We start from the raw sequence: 15,892 nt of genomic DNA on the forward strand, positions 1-15,892 counted from the left end.
TTTTATTTTTCATCTTAGCTATATAAAATTGAAGAATAAATGTTGTTGTGATGTTTCCCTTAAAAAAAAATTGTTATTTAAAAGCATATATTAAAATAAATTTTTCGTTATGCCAATGGTCATTTTTGAGGCAGATATCTTTATTATATGTAAAATATCACTTAAAGAAGTACACATTACACAACTACTTTCTAAGAATTTAGAATAAAGATTTCAATGTTGAAGTAGATGTTTCAGAATTCAAGATAACTATAATTTAATGTTGTTTTCCTACAATCAAAATTCAATATATCTTTGTGTTATTAAAATATGAAATGAATAAAACAACCACATTACATTTGAAAAATTGTTTCACAATGTATTTTTGTGGATAGTTTTTACATATATAAAATGTATGGATTACGAGGACAGGGAAAATTTTTAAAACGATTTTAATCTATTTCATCCTTGTGTATTCAATTTTGAAATTTCTAAATTTAATTCTTCCAGATTTAAAAAGTTATGTATTGATAAGGTTCATATTATATTTAGCAGTTAATAAATTAATGAACTAAACATTCCACGCTACTTACGTGAAAGAATATTTCCGAACTTATTCCGTATTTTATGCATTTTTTGAGTAAAGCAAAATATTTGATCATTTGATTAACGATAAGGGGCAACTTTGGTAATATTCAAAATTTGACAGGAACGATAGGAACTAATCAGCTTATACCAACATCGAAATTAATTAAGAAAAAAATCACGAAACCTATACGTGTTTTTCAGCTGTCCCCCCTCAACACATTTTAAAATCGAAATCCTCTTCATTATTTTAGATTTATTTTGCTTGTTGGTAATGCCTTAAACCTGGGAACTAACCTTACTTTAAAATCTTCACACTTCACGAAGTAGCCAAATTGTTCCCAAATTTGGCACAAATTTTTCCAAAAAGTAGTTCTCTGCCCTCGGTGAATTTGAACACAAATTGAATAAAGGAATTGTTTGTTCCCTTTGGATTAATTTTACATGAATGTATTTCATGAAACTTTTGTTTAAAATTTCCATCATATTATTCATAACATAAAAGGTATTTAAAGACAAAACAAGTGCTAGATACCTCAGGTTTTGTCACTCTTACTTTATGATCTTTATGAACTAGAGGCAAAGGTTTTCTATGACAATAAGCTTACCGTCTAATCGAGTCGACTATTACTTCTTTGTAAATTTTTACAATTTAATAACATATTAACAGCACTTTTATCATTTTGATATATTTATGTTTTTAAAATTTGATTTGTTATTACGTGTGTTTTAACGTTTTACATTTGAAAGGCTCAAGTTTTTATGAAAACTAATCTTGTTACTTTTTTTCTCAAAATTATCTTATCTATAAAATATTTAGTTGCCTTGTTTTTATGCTTTAACTAAGGACATAATTGTTCTTTTATGCTTTTCTATATTAGATTCTGTACTATCTTTTATAACTTTATTTTTACAGGTATATGCTGAAAAATATAAAAATCTTTAACTAAATAAAAAATTATTTTTTTAAAATTGTTTTTTCATTATTGAAAAATATCTACTGAACAGCTTATAGATTATATGAACAAAGTGGTGTTAGGATGTTGATGATATATATAGTACTACTCCTGTATCCAAAATATTGGACGGAGAGATATTCAACTTTGTCGGACCAGGTTCAGTTCCATAAACCTGGAAATTGGTTCAGAATTCCCGGGACTTGATACATAGTTATAGCGAGGCTCACCTTGTCAACTTACACACATACTACCACTCTCCCCCTCCCCTCTTAATCACACACCTCAATCACACACAAGCAAAAGATATTAATTAAGAACTTAAAAGTCAAAAAGGCACAATCCTATAAAGGAATTACTACATTATACATTATGATATACATTATATTATACTAAAGTGTATTATAATTTTATATCATATATAATTTTATACATCAATTTTACGAAATGTTTTCAAAAAAATTATTTTGAACCACTAATTAGTTTTCTTATTCTTGATTGTAAAAGATTTGAAAAGTTTGCATATAACGGACTGTCTGAATTTCCCTTAATAGATGTTTGCATTCTTGTTTGTTGAATAACTCACTTTAAAACTTACACTGTACATACATACATGCAAAACATTAATTTTAAATTTAGTGGAAATATGTGCAATTTAGTTCTAGAAATCTTTATATAACTTGAGGTCACTATGATGTCACAAATGGGAATAGACACACAGGTTTAACAGTTGGGACCTTTAAACCAACTATTACTCCATAGAAACATTTTCTATGTTGGTAAATTTCTTTCTTTTTGATTTTTCATGATGTTTACCACTATAAAATTGATTTTTCAATGATTTATCTAGTTTTAAAATCATTATATAAATAAAATTATTCTCTAGCCAAAGAATGTATATCCATGTAATTTCTAGGGGAGTGTAGACAGGTGTCAACATTTCCTTAAGATTGAAATAAGGAATGACTCCTTCCCCTTTTTTATCCCCATGATGAATCGATGTGCACGCCACTGCACTGGTTCTAAATATCTTTCAGTTGAGATCGCATTATTGTTTTCTTAATGAGGCAATAATATAGGATAAGGATAGAATAAACCTAACTTAGTTATAATGTAGTTAGACTCGGTTTCGCTTCCCAACTGTTTAAACAGTTTGCAGTGTTCAATAGTTCTTTTCATCTTTCATTCTTATATCTTATTCTAAATGCAAAGATTAGAGAAATAATAGCATCAAAAGTACGAAATATGTACAGATAATATATTTTTTCTTTTGGGAAATACTCGTAGAATGTGTACCTAAAACCTACCTAACAAATACATCATCAAATATATCTCGTATCTCATATATTAAATCTGACATAGAAGATTAAGCTAACTTTGTTAATAGATTACTATTAGTAAATTCTGCTACCTTTCGATAATAAATACCCAGAAAAAATACAAGTTTCACAAATTTCTGTGCATGCTTTCATAGTTTGTATTTTATTATTATACTAGCGGCTACGCCCCTAGAGGCCTCTAGTGGCACTTTAAATGTTTTTTTTAAATAATACGTTACCTAATACCTATCTATGTTGCGTTCAAGTCTCTACGATACCTATCTATGTTGCGCTCAAGTCTCTATACGTAAAAAAAATTCTTGGGAGGGTGGTGGTACCCATCCCCAAAATATTTATAAACCTTCCCGGGACCCATAAGAAGCTACCCTGTTAACGAGAACCCAATAGGTTCAACGGTTAGCGAGATCCTTTGGTTCAGACACACAGGCAGACAAACACACATCCTGTTACTTTATTATAAGGACTAGCGGCTACGCCTCTAGAGGCCTCTATGGGCACTTTAGGAGAGTCGAATCTTTTGGGGGGTTGGATTTTTTTCTAGGGGCGATTTCTCTTAGGAGGGTGGTTTTACCATCCCCCAAAATAGTTATAAACCTTCCCGGGACCTATGAGAAGCTACCCTGTTAAAGAGAACCCGATCGGTTCGGTGGTTAGCTAGATCCTTCGGTACAAACACAAAGACAAATAGACATCCTCTTACTTTAGTATAAGGATTACATAAAACTTAATTAAGATGTGGGTGTGTACAGTGATTTAATGGCTTATTCCAGTATGGCTTCTAAACCGATTGATATACGTCGGATGAGAACTGGTTCTGACCCATACTGAAAAAATCGTGTATCATATCGTATAATTACCATTCTTTTACTAATAATAATGAAACAAGGATGACAACATCCATAAAAGCGAAGCACTGAAACGGTAGGACAAACGGACATTAACACTTGTATACTTTCAGAACTGAATAATCAGAATACAAATGTATAAGGACCGAAGCAAAATTTCTTGAAAAACTGCTTGATACAGGATACTTACATTTTTAGGACTTGATTATAGAGTGGCTTCGCTTATACTTTGTTATCCCAGGAATCGATGTACTAAAAATCAGATCAATCGTATGATTAGATCACATAAAAATGTATTGTTAAAAACGTAAAAAAAAATCGACATGTTTAAAATTGGACGTACGGACATTCTGGTTTTGATTATAGAGTTGCTACGCTTTCTAAAACGTACCTAACTACTAAAGGAATCACCATATAAAGTTTGATATCGATAGGACAATTCTAACATGCCTAAATTAACGAAAAAGCTATCCGTTACGGACGGACCGACCCTAATTATAGAAAAGCTTCGCTTTTAAAAACATAAATTTATTATCAGAATAACTGGAATGAATTAATCTTATAATTTTATTTTTTCTATCTGCGGAAAGCTGTCTCTAATACGATGCGATAAGTAACTATTACTGTTTTAAAGTGTCCAATCACTGACGATTAAAAACTTGTTTTTCATTACAAAACTACAATTTGATTGAAACCTGCAAATCATTACTTTAGCAAAAACTGTTTCTTCCCATTTACTTCATTCGCATCATAAGCAACACCTTTGGTTTTTTGCTATTTTGGAACTTTAACAGAAGCTATTGGACACAATGGGGATATAATATATGTTAATTAGTCACATAATCATTAACTTACAAATTACATTCTTTCACTATAAGTAACAATATCTATCTAAATGAAGATTACATTGTTAATATTGTAGCCCGGTTGGTATACCGTTCTTATATCTTTATATATCTTTTAAAATATTTCATTTACATAAAAATCTTCCAACATATTTGTAAAAAAGCATATTAATTTAATCTTAAGTTATGTTAACATCTAAAGAGAGCAAACATCCTCGAAACAATTTGTAAAGGTTTAGCGAATATGTAAAATTCATATTTTGTTTGTGAGTTAACCTTTTATATTATATAATTTCTTTTTCTTTAAAACCTAAAATTTACTGACAACATGCCGGTTCTTATAGTAAGTAGTAGATGTAAATTTTTCCATAGAATTCAGATATGCAATCATTTTTTTTGTAGACCTCTTATTTTTAAAGTAATTTAAGTTTTTTTTTTAAATAAGTCGATTTTAAGGTACTAAAATGCAACAAAAAAAAGAAAGAAAATGGCCATTATGAACAAAAATAGTAAGATCTTTAATTTGACACCTTACTTTTTCAATTCTGTTAGGTAATTATTGAAAAAAACGATTTTTTAAAACCCACAAGAATAAAAACTTTGAACTAAATTTTATCATTACCCAGGCATAAGAAATAGGCGTTATATATACTGTTAGAATGAGAAAAATATTACAAATCCATTCTAAGCAAAATTGAAATAAAAAGTTTACAATATAGTATACACGGTGTTTCAAAAAAAACTGCGTTTTCCAGTTTTGGGAAACAACCAGAAGGAGTATGAAAAAAATAATTATATGTCCATATTCTCTATAAAAATATGCATTGAACTTATAAAAGGTGATTTTTAATATCTCTTAAAACAATGCAACTTTTTAGAGCCCAAAGAATTTAAAAAGTGTGTGTGTTACTGTATTTACGTAGAATTTTATGGTATAAAGTTGAATTAAAATCTTCTCTTTACTTGAAAACAACATATTAGCATGCACAACAAAATATTCTAATAAATACATTTGAAATTTAATTTAAATACATGTTATGAAAACAAAAATTAATTATCTTATTGCTTGAATTTTGATTCTTAGTATCAAAAATGTTCATGTATGTACCTCATCCCTCCCTCTATAATCTCTTAATCTCTTAATTTTGATTGACAGGTCATAACTGATTAACTCATAAAACATAGTTAATCTAAGAAAACGCATTTTTAGCAACAATTTAAACCAACATAACTTGCTTATTTATTAAGATATTGAAATGAAATAAAAAGTGACTTGTTTTATTTATTAATACGCACAGTATTAACCCATTAGTGCCGAGCGCCACTTTTATGGGCCGATCGAGCTGTAAGTTTCAGGGAAGCTTTATAATGGTCAAAACGGAATTCGTATTTTTTTGTTTTGCTCTAGTGGCGTGCACAGGAAAGTTGCAAAAAAACCCGGTTCGGCTTGGCCATAAATACCAACCAGGCATTAACACCCGTTTTTGGTGCTTTCCCCCAGTTTTAAAACCCGGTTGACCTGTATAAACCCGGTTATGTTGACCAAAAATCGAAAAATGTAATTTTTGAACGCCAAAAGTGAGATGAACACTTTTTAGAACTTTGATACGATCCGTAATTGAAAACTACACAACCTCATGTAATCTAAAGAGCTACAAGTATAATACGAAGCGATTTATTTCAAATTTCGTGTTTAGCCGGCGATTTCGGGTAAAAAAACCCTGTTTTGTTGTTGTTGTCAAAAAAGATCTATTAGTGAAACCGGGTAATAAAAATTTCAGACTCAAAATGGAAATGCCGAACCGGGCCTATATAGGGCGTAAAAAAACGATAAAAAAATCATATAAAAAATAATAATTTAAATAAAACGAATTCACAAATAGATGTACTTGTCAATAAACTTTAGATTTAACGAAAAAAATCAGCGACTTTACTATAAAAACAAAAAAGTTAGATGGGGTATTTTGAATTGTCATGATTTTCAAACTTTGTTGATCTATACCGGCAAACGGAAGTAAGCAAAACTGCCTGCTCCAGGGGGAAATGAAAGCCAGGGTAGTAGAGGGGGGATTCATACTGAGAATGATGCAATTATGAAGCCGGAAACCGGTTTTTTTTACATTTTCTGGCACCGGGTTTTAAAACCCGGTTCGGCACTAATGGGTTAAAGGAGATCTTTTTTGAAAAATGACTTTGCCATAGAGAAATAGAAAAAACTAAATTCTGAATAATCTAAAAAGCTCTTTGAATGAGGCCAAAAAAAGAAAATATGTAAAAAATCTCAAATGGTGAAATTGATTTAACCTTTTACTACTTTAATATTGTACTTTCAAAACAAAATGTTACAAAATAAATAAGTTAATTGAATCTAATAGTTATCACAGTTTTAGCATGAGGCATTTTTACCCTACATGTACTTATCAGTACAGCCACATTTTTAGAGATATCAAAAAACACCTTAAGTAAATGTAATGCACATTTGTACAGAGAATATGGACATATAATTATTTTTTTCATACTCCTTCTGGTTGTTTCCCAAAACCGGAAAACGCAGTTTTTTTGGAAACACCGTGTATAAACTACAATAAAAGGAATTATATGAAAATATTATACAGGCAACCATCTTATTTCTTGAATTGAGAATAAAAATGGGAAGGGGGTAAAGAGGGGGTAAATAGGGGATAAAGAAAGTGTTGCCTGTACAACAAAATATAATAGGCCCATATCCTTTACCTGTGAAATGATAAAATTAAGTTCAAAGTTTTTATTCTCGTGGGTTTAAAAAATCAATTTTTTCAATAATTACCTGACAAAATTCAAAAAGTAAGGTGTCAAATTAAAGATCTTACTATTTTTGTTCATAATGGCCATTTTTTCATTTTTTGTGCGTTTTAGTACCTTAAAATCAACTTAATTTTTTTTTTAAAACTTAAATTACTTAAAAATTAAGAGGTCTACAAAAAAACGATTGCATATCTGAATTCTATGAAAAATTTTACATTTATTACTTACTAAAAGAACCGGCTAGCTATAAAAAAAAAGTTAAGACGCCTTCTTTTCAAGAAATTAAAAGTAATTAATTTAATTTGGAAGATTTTTGTTTTGTTTTTAGTTTTAAACAGTGAAAAAAATGAAAATTAAATGAAAAAACGTTTTATCATTTTACTAACGAATTATTCGTTAACATCACCTTTTTGTTGCAAAATAATGTTATTTAAGCAAACAAAATTTTGCATAAATGGATATTTAAATCCCAAGGTATTAAATGATCGAGCGATATTAAATAACTCATTGTATTGTCAATAAAAGTATTTCAATTTATTTTTTCTGTCGAAGAAAATCTTTTAAACGTGAATTTATGTACTTTTCTTATTGATGAATTGCCAATTTTTGCATTTTTTTCAAACTTAAACTGAGGATTTCGTGTATGCCAATTTTTTTCTAATGCTTTGTTATTTCATGTAGAAAAGGATTACATAGTTTCATTTAATGCTTCATTGCTGTAATATTAAAATATTGGTGTTCACTATTTCAAATTTTGCTTTCTTCAATATTGTCATCATTGTTTGGTTATAATAAGCGGTAAAGACCATTTAATTATTTTTAATTTTATTGCTGTTTTTTTCAATTTTACATGATATCTTGTTATTTTGTTTAATTTTACCTAGCATCTCTTTGGATTTTATTCCATTTTTCTACAATGTTTTTTTGCTTTTATAACGTATAATTTTGTCAAAAGACTAAGATGTAAAGATTTCCTATAAAAAACTTGTATGGGTTAGGAAACCAGATAAGTTAATGCATTTTTCTTGGATTCAGATTAGACATTTGACAGTTGGGAATTTGAATGTTTTCATTATTATTACAATTAGTTGAGCTAAGGAAAAAAAACTTTTTTTGGTAAAAAATTCGTCTTGAAACATTTGACCAATAACTGATTCTATCTTTAATATGAGGTATTATTTTTTGTTGCAGCAAAATATCTCGGAAATGGATAGCCCGATTGGGTTATGCTTTACACTAATTATACAAACCTATTTCTTTGACAGGCTTTCTTATATATTATTACCACTTCATATTTCAAAGGTTACATTTTTTTTTTTTTTTATTTTTCAGCTGTTGATTGTCCAGTGCTGACATCCCCAGACAGAGGAAGTGTCCAGGTACAGAGAGACGAAGATGGCCGCCTGTCAACCGCCAAGTTTTCCTGCCAGGCTGGTCACATACTTTGGGGAGCTGAACAGCTGGTGTGTGATGACGGGTCTTGGAGCAGTTCAGTGCCACTGTGCAAGATCTTGAATTGTGGAGCGCCACCCTACATGCCGCATGCAACGGCTAGCTTGATCAATGGTAGAACCGTTTGGGGAGACGAGGCAACGTATTACTGTAATGATGGATATATAATGATAGCTAATGTTACTTCTGGAGGTAAAACTTTATTTTATACATTTTGTGTATTGCAAGCTAATCTATTAAAAGGGACGTCCCTTTAGGTCGTCTAAATAACAGCTGTGTTAACAAAGACTAGATTTGCTCAGTGGATATAGAAGATATATATATATTTTATTATCAAGCTGCCCTTTAACTGCTTTATAGTCGCTTTATTATTTTGAACTTTACTATTTCTATGTTTATATCATTGTCTATCTAAACTTCTAAAAAATAACTTTTTCAATTAAATTACAAAATTTGTGTATGTTTTTGCTGATAACTATTAAAATATTGCGAAAAGTGCATCCCAGACAAGCTGATAAAACAATAATAATTATGAATTAGAAATGCTATTAAATAAAGTTTTCTTTTGTATTTATAGAGCCAGTTGCCCAAGAGGAGACCCATGCTGTGTGTTCAGAAACCGGGGACTGGGATTATAAAATGAATTTTACCTGTGTTGACGCAGGCCAACTTACAACAGCATGGGGTGGGTCAGCCTCCCTCTCTATTAACATAATTTATTGTCTGCTTGCTCTTCTTATTGCACTAATGGTGCCTCTCACTTTGATTCACTGCTGGGGCAAAAAGTGTCGTCATAAAAAGACAACAAAGATGGATGAAAATGATTCGGTGCCTCCAAGTTTTATTGGAAATGATTTTCAAAATAATACAATATTACTTCCAGATGAACTTGATAGTAGAAATTTCACCGGCTTAGGCAATCCCTCGCCTAAGATTGGAGTGTACAATGTCAAGTCAGGTTCTGTAATTCATCCAGCTACAGTTAATCCAAACGTATTGCGTTCCTATTCAAGTGCCAGTAGTTTTAAACCTATCCAGGTAAACCCGCCACAGCCATTTTCCCTGCCAAGTTGGAATCACTCGACCCCAACTCTAGAAGCAGAAGAGCGCGCCCGCGCCATTACTAGCAGACCTATTCATATCAACTTTGATAGTAGTGCAGAAGGGGCTGGTTTGAGTTCCAACGAAGATGTTGACTTGTCTGACAAGCCTGATGTTGATGAATCAGGTTATGCAACACTTATACTGAAAGAAGAGCCTTACTACGAAGTTCCTCCATCACACAGAGACAGTGGTGTCATTACTAATCATTACAACCTTTATGATCCTGTCACAGAGAGACTAGAAGCGACAAATCTTGCTCCTCCCCTTGAATCTGAAGAGCTTTATGCCAATGGAGACGTTGTTTATCAACATAATATTTCAAATGAAGCCCTACAACAACAATTAGGTTTTTCAGAACCAACAGGGACTTTTGCAACCCAACCAAGTTCATTTTCAAATCAAACAGTTTCATATCCAAATGAAACCGGACTAAATCCGGCCCATACACAATATCAAGATACATCCAGTTCATATCCAGATTTGTTGCAGATGGTTGGACAGAGTGGACCCTCCACACCAGAGATTGTTAAGACTAGGAACCAGGTGGAAACCAGAAATCAACAGGATATTGGTCAACTCTATGCCAAGGTATGAACAATGACATTAAAGATTAAAATTTGGTTAGTTTGATGTTAGATTACAACAATAGCTCAAAAAATGCAGCCATTCTAAGATCTTAGCGAAAATTTGACCTATAAAATTCCGATTATATTAAAGATTATTTAAAACATAATTTTAATTCCAGGTCGATTTTGAGAAGAAGCGAAGTAGCAGCGCTACCTCGCGACCCACTTCAATAGAAAGTGACCCCTCCCCACCCCCTTCATCATACTCAAATCTGATACAACCAGACCACCAGACTGAAGACACTACTTCATATACAAAGTCATTGATAAGAAAGTTTAACAGTATGGTAGACAAATAAATATTGTTTCAGAATATTCAATTTACCAAAGTCACTAAATTAAGATAAAAAATAAAGACACCTTTAAATAAGAAATTATAAATATTTTTGCCAACACATGAAATTCAAAAAGTCTTACTATTAATTACCATTAACTTATTACATTCAGGAGCCTAGTTTAAGGTTATTGGTGAATATTACATATTTATTGGTTGGTATAAGGATTTTTAGTTATTGCTATTTAAAAAAATATTTTTTTTTGGTATATTATTTATTTTGCTTATTTCATCGCATGCTAATGTTAATTTTGATGTTAAGGTCCTTCTAATGAGCTTCAATAATGAATTTGAGTTAACTTCCAAATAAAATTAGTAATACATTTATATGCTTTTTATTTATGCTGTTCATTTTTGTATAAATATTCTTTATAATTGTCAGCTTATTATTGTGCAATAAATTTAGTTAATTTTTTTTTGTAAACTTTTATTATTTGATAATTTGAATATTTTAAGAATGTATCAAAAATTAGTTTAGGGGCTAAATATCTTAGGTAGGGAATTTAATGTATAGATGTTTGTTACAGTCTGTCTTTCTGTCTGTAATGCTATGGCGGTCTTCTTTAAAAAAGGAGAAAATTTTGCAGACTGTCCTAACGAGGGCATGCTTAAATCTTCACTCTTCTGGGTAAATTGATTTAAATGGGATATTACGAGCAAAATATGTATATGAGAATAGCGAATCCTTTCTCTCTTTTAGTTTTCTCTCAAATGTATAATTATAATACATAAGCTTAGCATCTACACATGTTTAAAGTTTGGAATAGAATAGCCTCTTCGCTTCTATCGTACGTAGTCATTCTTGTTATACACTAGAAACATAGGAAACAATTGTTTGGTATGTTTAATCCTATTATTGTTAAATAGAACTAAAACAAAAGTGGATAAATGGAATAGAATTATAAAAACATTCTATTATAATAAAAATTAAGAAATAATGTAGCCATAAAGTTTTTATGAAACCTAATTGAAAAGATAAAATGTAAATGTGTATCCGTGGACCCCTGAATTAAGTATTGTTCGAGTACAGAAACCAAACCTTAAGAAATGACATATGTATAACTAACCTCACGAAACTTAAAATAAGGATATAGTCCTTTTCGTGGCAACGCACCTTAAGGGGCGATTCTTCGTTATTTTCACAGTAGCTATTCTCCTATTTCTAGCCCCTGCGGGGGGCTCTAACACTGCGGGGCCAATTCCCTAACCCTGTGGAGCAATCACCTAACCCAATATAACCTAACCTAACCTAAAATAACCTATTAAAAGCCATTTTAAAAGGGGCGAAGCCACGAAAGGGACTATACCCTAAAATAAAGTATTATGTCTTCCTCAAAGTACTTGTAAAGTTCAAAGAGTCAAATTATTTATTGGTATAGAAAGGGCCATGTTATTTAATACAAAGCCTTTATCATTTACTTAACAGATTTGTTTGAAATCTTCTTCTAAATAAGATGTTTCAAAATCAAAACCTTTTTTTATATTTGAATTATGAGTTTAATTCAAATAAAAATTTTCAAAATGTAGGATCTGCATTTTTATGCCTCCATTTATAAATTAAACATTCAATTTTTTAAGTAATACTGTCAGAGGGAGACAACTTTTTAGTAGCGAAGCTATTCTATAATTCCGAATGTCCGTCCGTCCGTCTGCCTGTCCGTAATTAATGAATTGGGGGAAACATGATTTTCTCGGCTCCTATTCAAGATATACAGCTGAAATTTTTAGGGAAGATTCCTATGACATATGCCCATACTATGTCCATCTGTCTGTTATTTGGGTTGCTTGATCGATTCCTAGATTTTTAAGTTTTCGTGATTTTCTCAATTCCTTTTCAAGATAGAGGGCTGAAATTTTTAGGGATTAATTGATTTTACATTCTACATGTGTTCACAAAGATTTTCTCAATTCCTATTCAGGATTGATGGCTGAAATTATTAAGTAATGTATATACCCATATTTTACATATTTCCATCAAGTTTCATTAAGATTTGTCCATTAATTGTGGTGCTAGATCGATTCCTAGATTTTTAATTTTTCGTTTCATTATTTCCCTATCTTATCAAGACATGTCCAAATTCTAGAGCAATCTAATATGTACATTATATAGTAAGTGGATAGTTGTCTGTGACAGGGGAAAAATGTTTGTGTATTACACAAGCTTTTACAAATAAAATGGTTCATTATACAGTAATATCTTTTTATAATCTTCTCTAAGAGACTTGTTTTAACTTTTACATCTCCATACATTCTTTTTTTTTAGTTTGGACCTTAATAAACATATTTTAACCTTTTTAATGTACTTTTAAAACATTAATAACAGAAGATAATTAGGACACATGTCATATCCAAACTCGGTTAGGTTAAGATAAAAAAAACTAGGAGATTCCTTTAGATAGCTTTAGGATCTTTGCATATCAACAAGGATGACAACATCCATAAAAGCGAAGCACTGAAACGGTAGGACAAACGGACATTAACACTTGTATAGTATCAGAACTGAATAATCAGAATACAAATGTATAGGAGTCGATGCAAAATTGTAAGTAAATTTGTTGAAAAACTACTTGATACAGAATGATTTTTATAGACATACTTACATTTTTAGGACTTAATTATAGAGTTGCTTCGCTTATAATATTGTACTTTGTTGTCCCAGGAATCAGTATACAAAAAATCAGATCAATCGGATAATTAGATCAAAAAGTAAAAAAATCAACATGTTTAAAATGGACGTACGGACATTTTGGTAATGATTATAGAGTTGCTACGCTTTCTAATTCGTACCTAACTACTGCAGGAATCACCATGCAAAGTTTGAAATCGATAGGACAATTCTAACATGCCTAAATCAACAAAAAAAGCTATCCGTTACGGACGGACCGACCCTAATTATAGAAAAGCTTCGCTTTTAAAACCATGATATTTTTTTTACTTTAAAAATAGAAATATTGAAACCATCATGGGTCTTGGCATGAATATTGTTCAAGAATAAATCCAATAAATCCATATTTTATATTACAAACTTTAATACGCATAGCATAGTCACTACCGTCTAAATTTATTTTGTATATACATACTGTAAAGGAATTCGGTGCTCAATATATATAATAATTTGCCATAGCCGTGATATGCTCACTTCCATACCTTTTTTTTTAAGTTAAGCCTTTTTAGATGTGCCTACCAAGCAATGTCGTATCTTAAATCACTTTTGTTTCTTTTTATTTGCCCTAACCCAACTCCCTGGGCCTATATACTCTTGAGAGAGGGTCCACACTGGATTATATGGAAATCGCCTGAATAAAACACTATAAACTAGCGGCTAACATCTAGGGGCTCGATATTTGAAGGAAATTGAAAGGCATAAAAATACCCTAAAACCATACCCAGACTTATATATAAAAATATAATTGCCTAAATCCATCTCAGGACCTATTTGAAGCTTTCCTGTAAAGGAGAACCATATCGGTTCATCGGTTAACTAGATCCTTCACTACAGACAAAAAAAGCTTACTACTTTATATAATAGGATTGTGGCATATATACAAATATTTAACAATGTTCATCTGAATAATCACCAACAGCATAAAACAAAATAATATTTTGGATTTAGATTTAAGAAAATATTATTTCAGTCAAAATCACTCTTTTAAAAAGACACTTTTTTTCATGGATCTTATAGCATATGAGAATGGACTATAAATTGATATACATCTCCAATTATGATAAACAAAATAACCCGTTCAAAAAAAACTGAATGTTATTATACAGCTTTTGGGATTAGAATAATTTACAGTTTACTGTTCTCTCCTTCCCTGAATTTGTTTTGCCTTCAGTTGTCACATTACTTGAATGACTCATCACAAACGCTCATTTCTCCTCTAAATGAAGTGAATTAATAACACGATATGATCAAATTATATATATATCAAACACTTTGTTGATGTCAAGGTGCTTATAATTATTCAATATAGAAAAAAATGAAAAAAATGAAAAATTATCATATCAGTAGTCACAGTAAGTCACAATAGTTACAGTATAGTGTAATTTATATAGAAGGCAAAACTTCATATCAACTACACCAGCCCTTAGTTAAGATATTACGCCTTAGAACTAACAATTTAATTAAATTCCTTCCACTTAACCGGGTCTAAAACTATGTGCCATAATAAATAGCTGTACAAAGGAAAATACTACTTCCTTTTTTAATAGAATTACATAATTCTGCAGATATAATTATTGTACTTCTCCCTATCTTTGGCAATTATTGTCATTACTTTTTATATGTACGAAGATGTGAAAAAAAACTTTTGGATCATGGAAAGAAAACAAAGTCATTCCTAAATTAGGACAGAAGTCACCTTCCTAGGAAGGACATAAGTAGCCTTCCTTCAGTGAGAATTTCTTAGATGAAGGGCATAACATGCCTCCCTTAACAAAGATTTTGCAAGATTGAGGACATAAGTAGCCTCCCTTCACCTCACAAAACCTAGCTTTTTGATCCTTCACATAGCAAAATCTTGCATAAAATTGGTTTTTGGTCCATCACATAGCAAAATATTGGAAAACTTAGCTTTTCTGTCCTTCACATGTCTTACAAAACATAGCAAATTCTAACAAAACATAGCATATTCTTGCAAAACATAGCAAATTCTTGCAAAACATAGCAAATTCTTGCAAAACATAGCAAATTCTTGCAAAACATAGCAAATTATTGGAAAACTTAGCTTTTCTGTCCTTCACATAGCTAATTCTTGCAAAACATAGCAAATTCTTACAAAACATAGCAAATTCTTGGAAAACATAGCAAATTCTTACAAAACATAGCAAATTCTTGCAAAACATTGCAAATTCTTGGAAAACTTAGCTTTTCTGTCCTTCACATAGCTAATTCTTGCAAAACATAGCAAATTCTTACAAAACATAGCAAATTCTTGCAAAACATAGCAAATTCTTGCAAAACATAGCAAATTCTTACAAAACATAGCAAATTCTTGCAAAACATTGCAAATTCTTGGAAAACTTAGCTTTTCTGTCCTTCA

General features: G+C 30.8%; 1 protein-coding gene across 1 annotated transcript in view; it reads left to right on the forward strand.

Moving 5' to 3' along the window:
* LOC145318039 (uncharacterized) overlaps positions 1–11,264 on the forward strand; it is a 68,478-nt gene extending 57,214 nt beyond the window's left edge. The window contains exons 9-11 of the mRNA XM_080159353.1: positions 8,667–8,978; positions 9,364–10,478; positions 10,636–11,264. Of these exons, the coding sequence (XP_080015479.1) occupies positions 8,667–8,978; positions 9,364–10,478; positions 10,636–10,815 (1,607 nt within the window). The 3' untranslated portion in view covers positions 10,816–11,264. The remainder of the gene's footprint in view (positions 1–8,666; positions 8,979–9,363; positions 10,479–10,635) is intronic.
* The last annotated feature ends 4,628 nt before the right edge of the window (positions 11,265–15,892 follow it).

Source organism: Acartia tonsa, chromosome 4 (assembly GCF_053477335.1).
Source record: "Acartia tonsa isolate MP-2025a chromosome 4, ASM5347733v1, whole genome shotgun sequence".
In the NCBI taxonomy this organism is placed as follows: Eukaryota; Metazoa; Arthropoda; class Copepoda; order Calanoida; family Acartiidae; genus Acartia; species Acartia tonsa.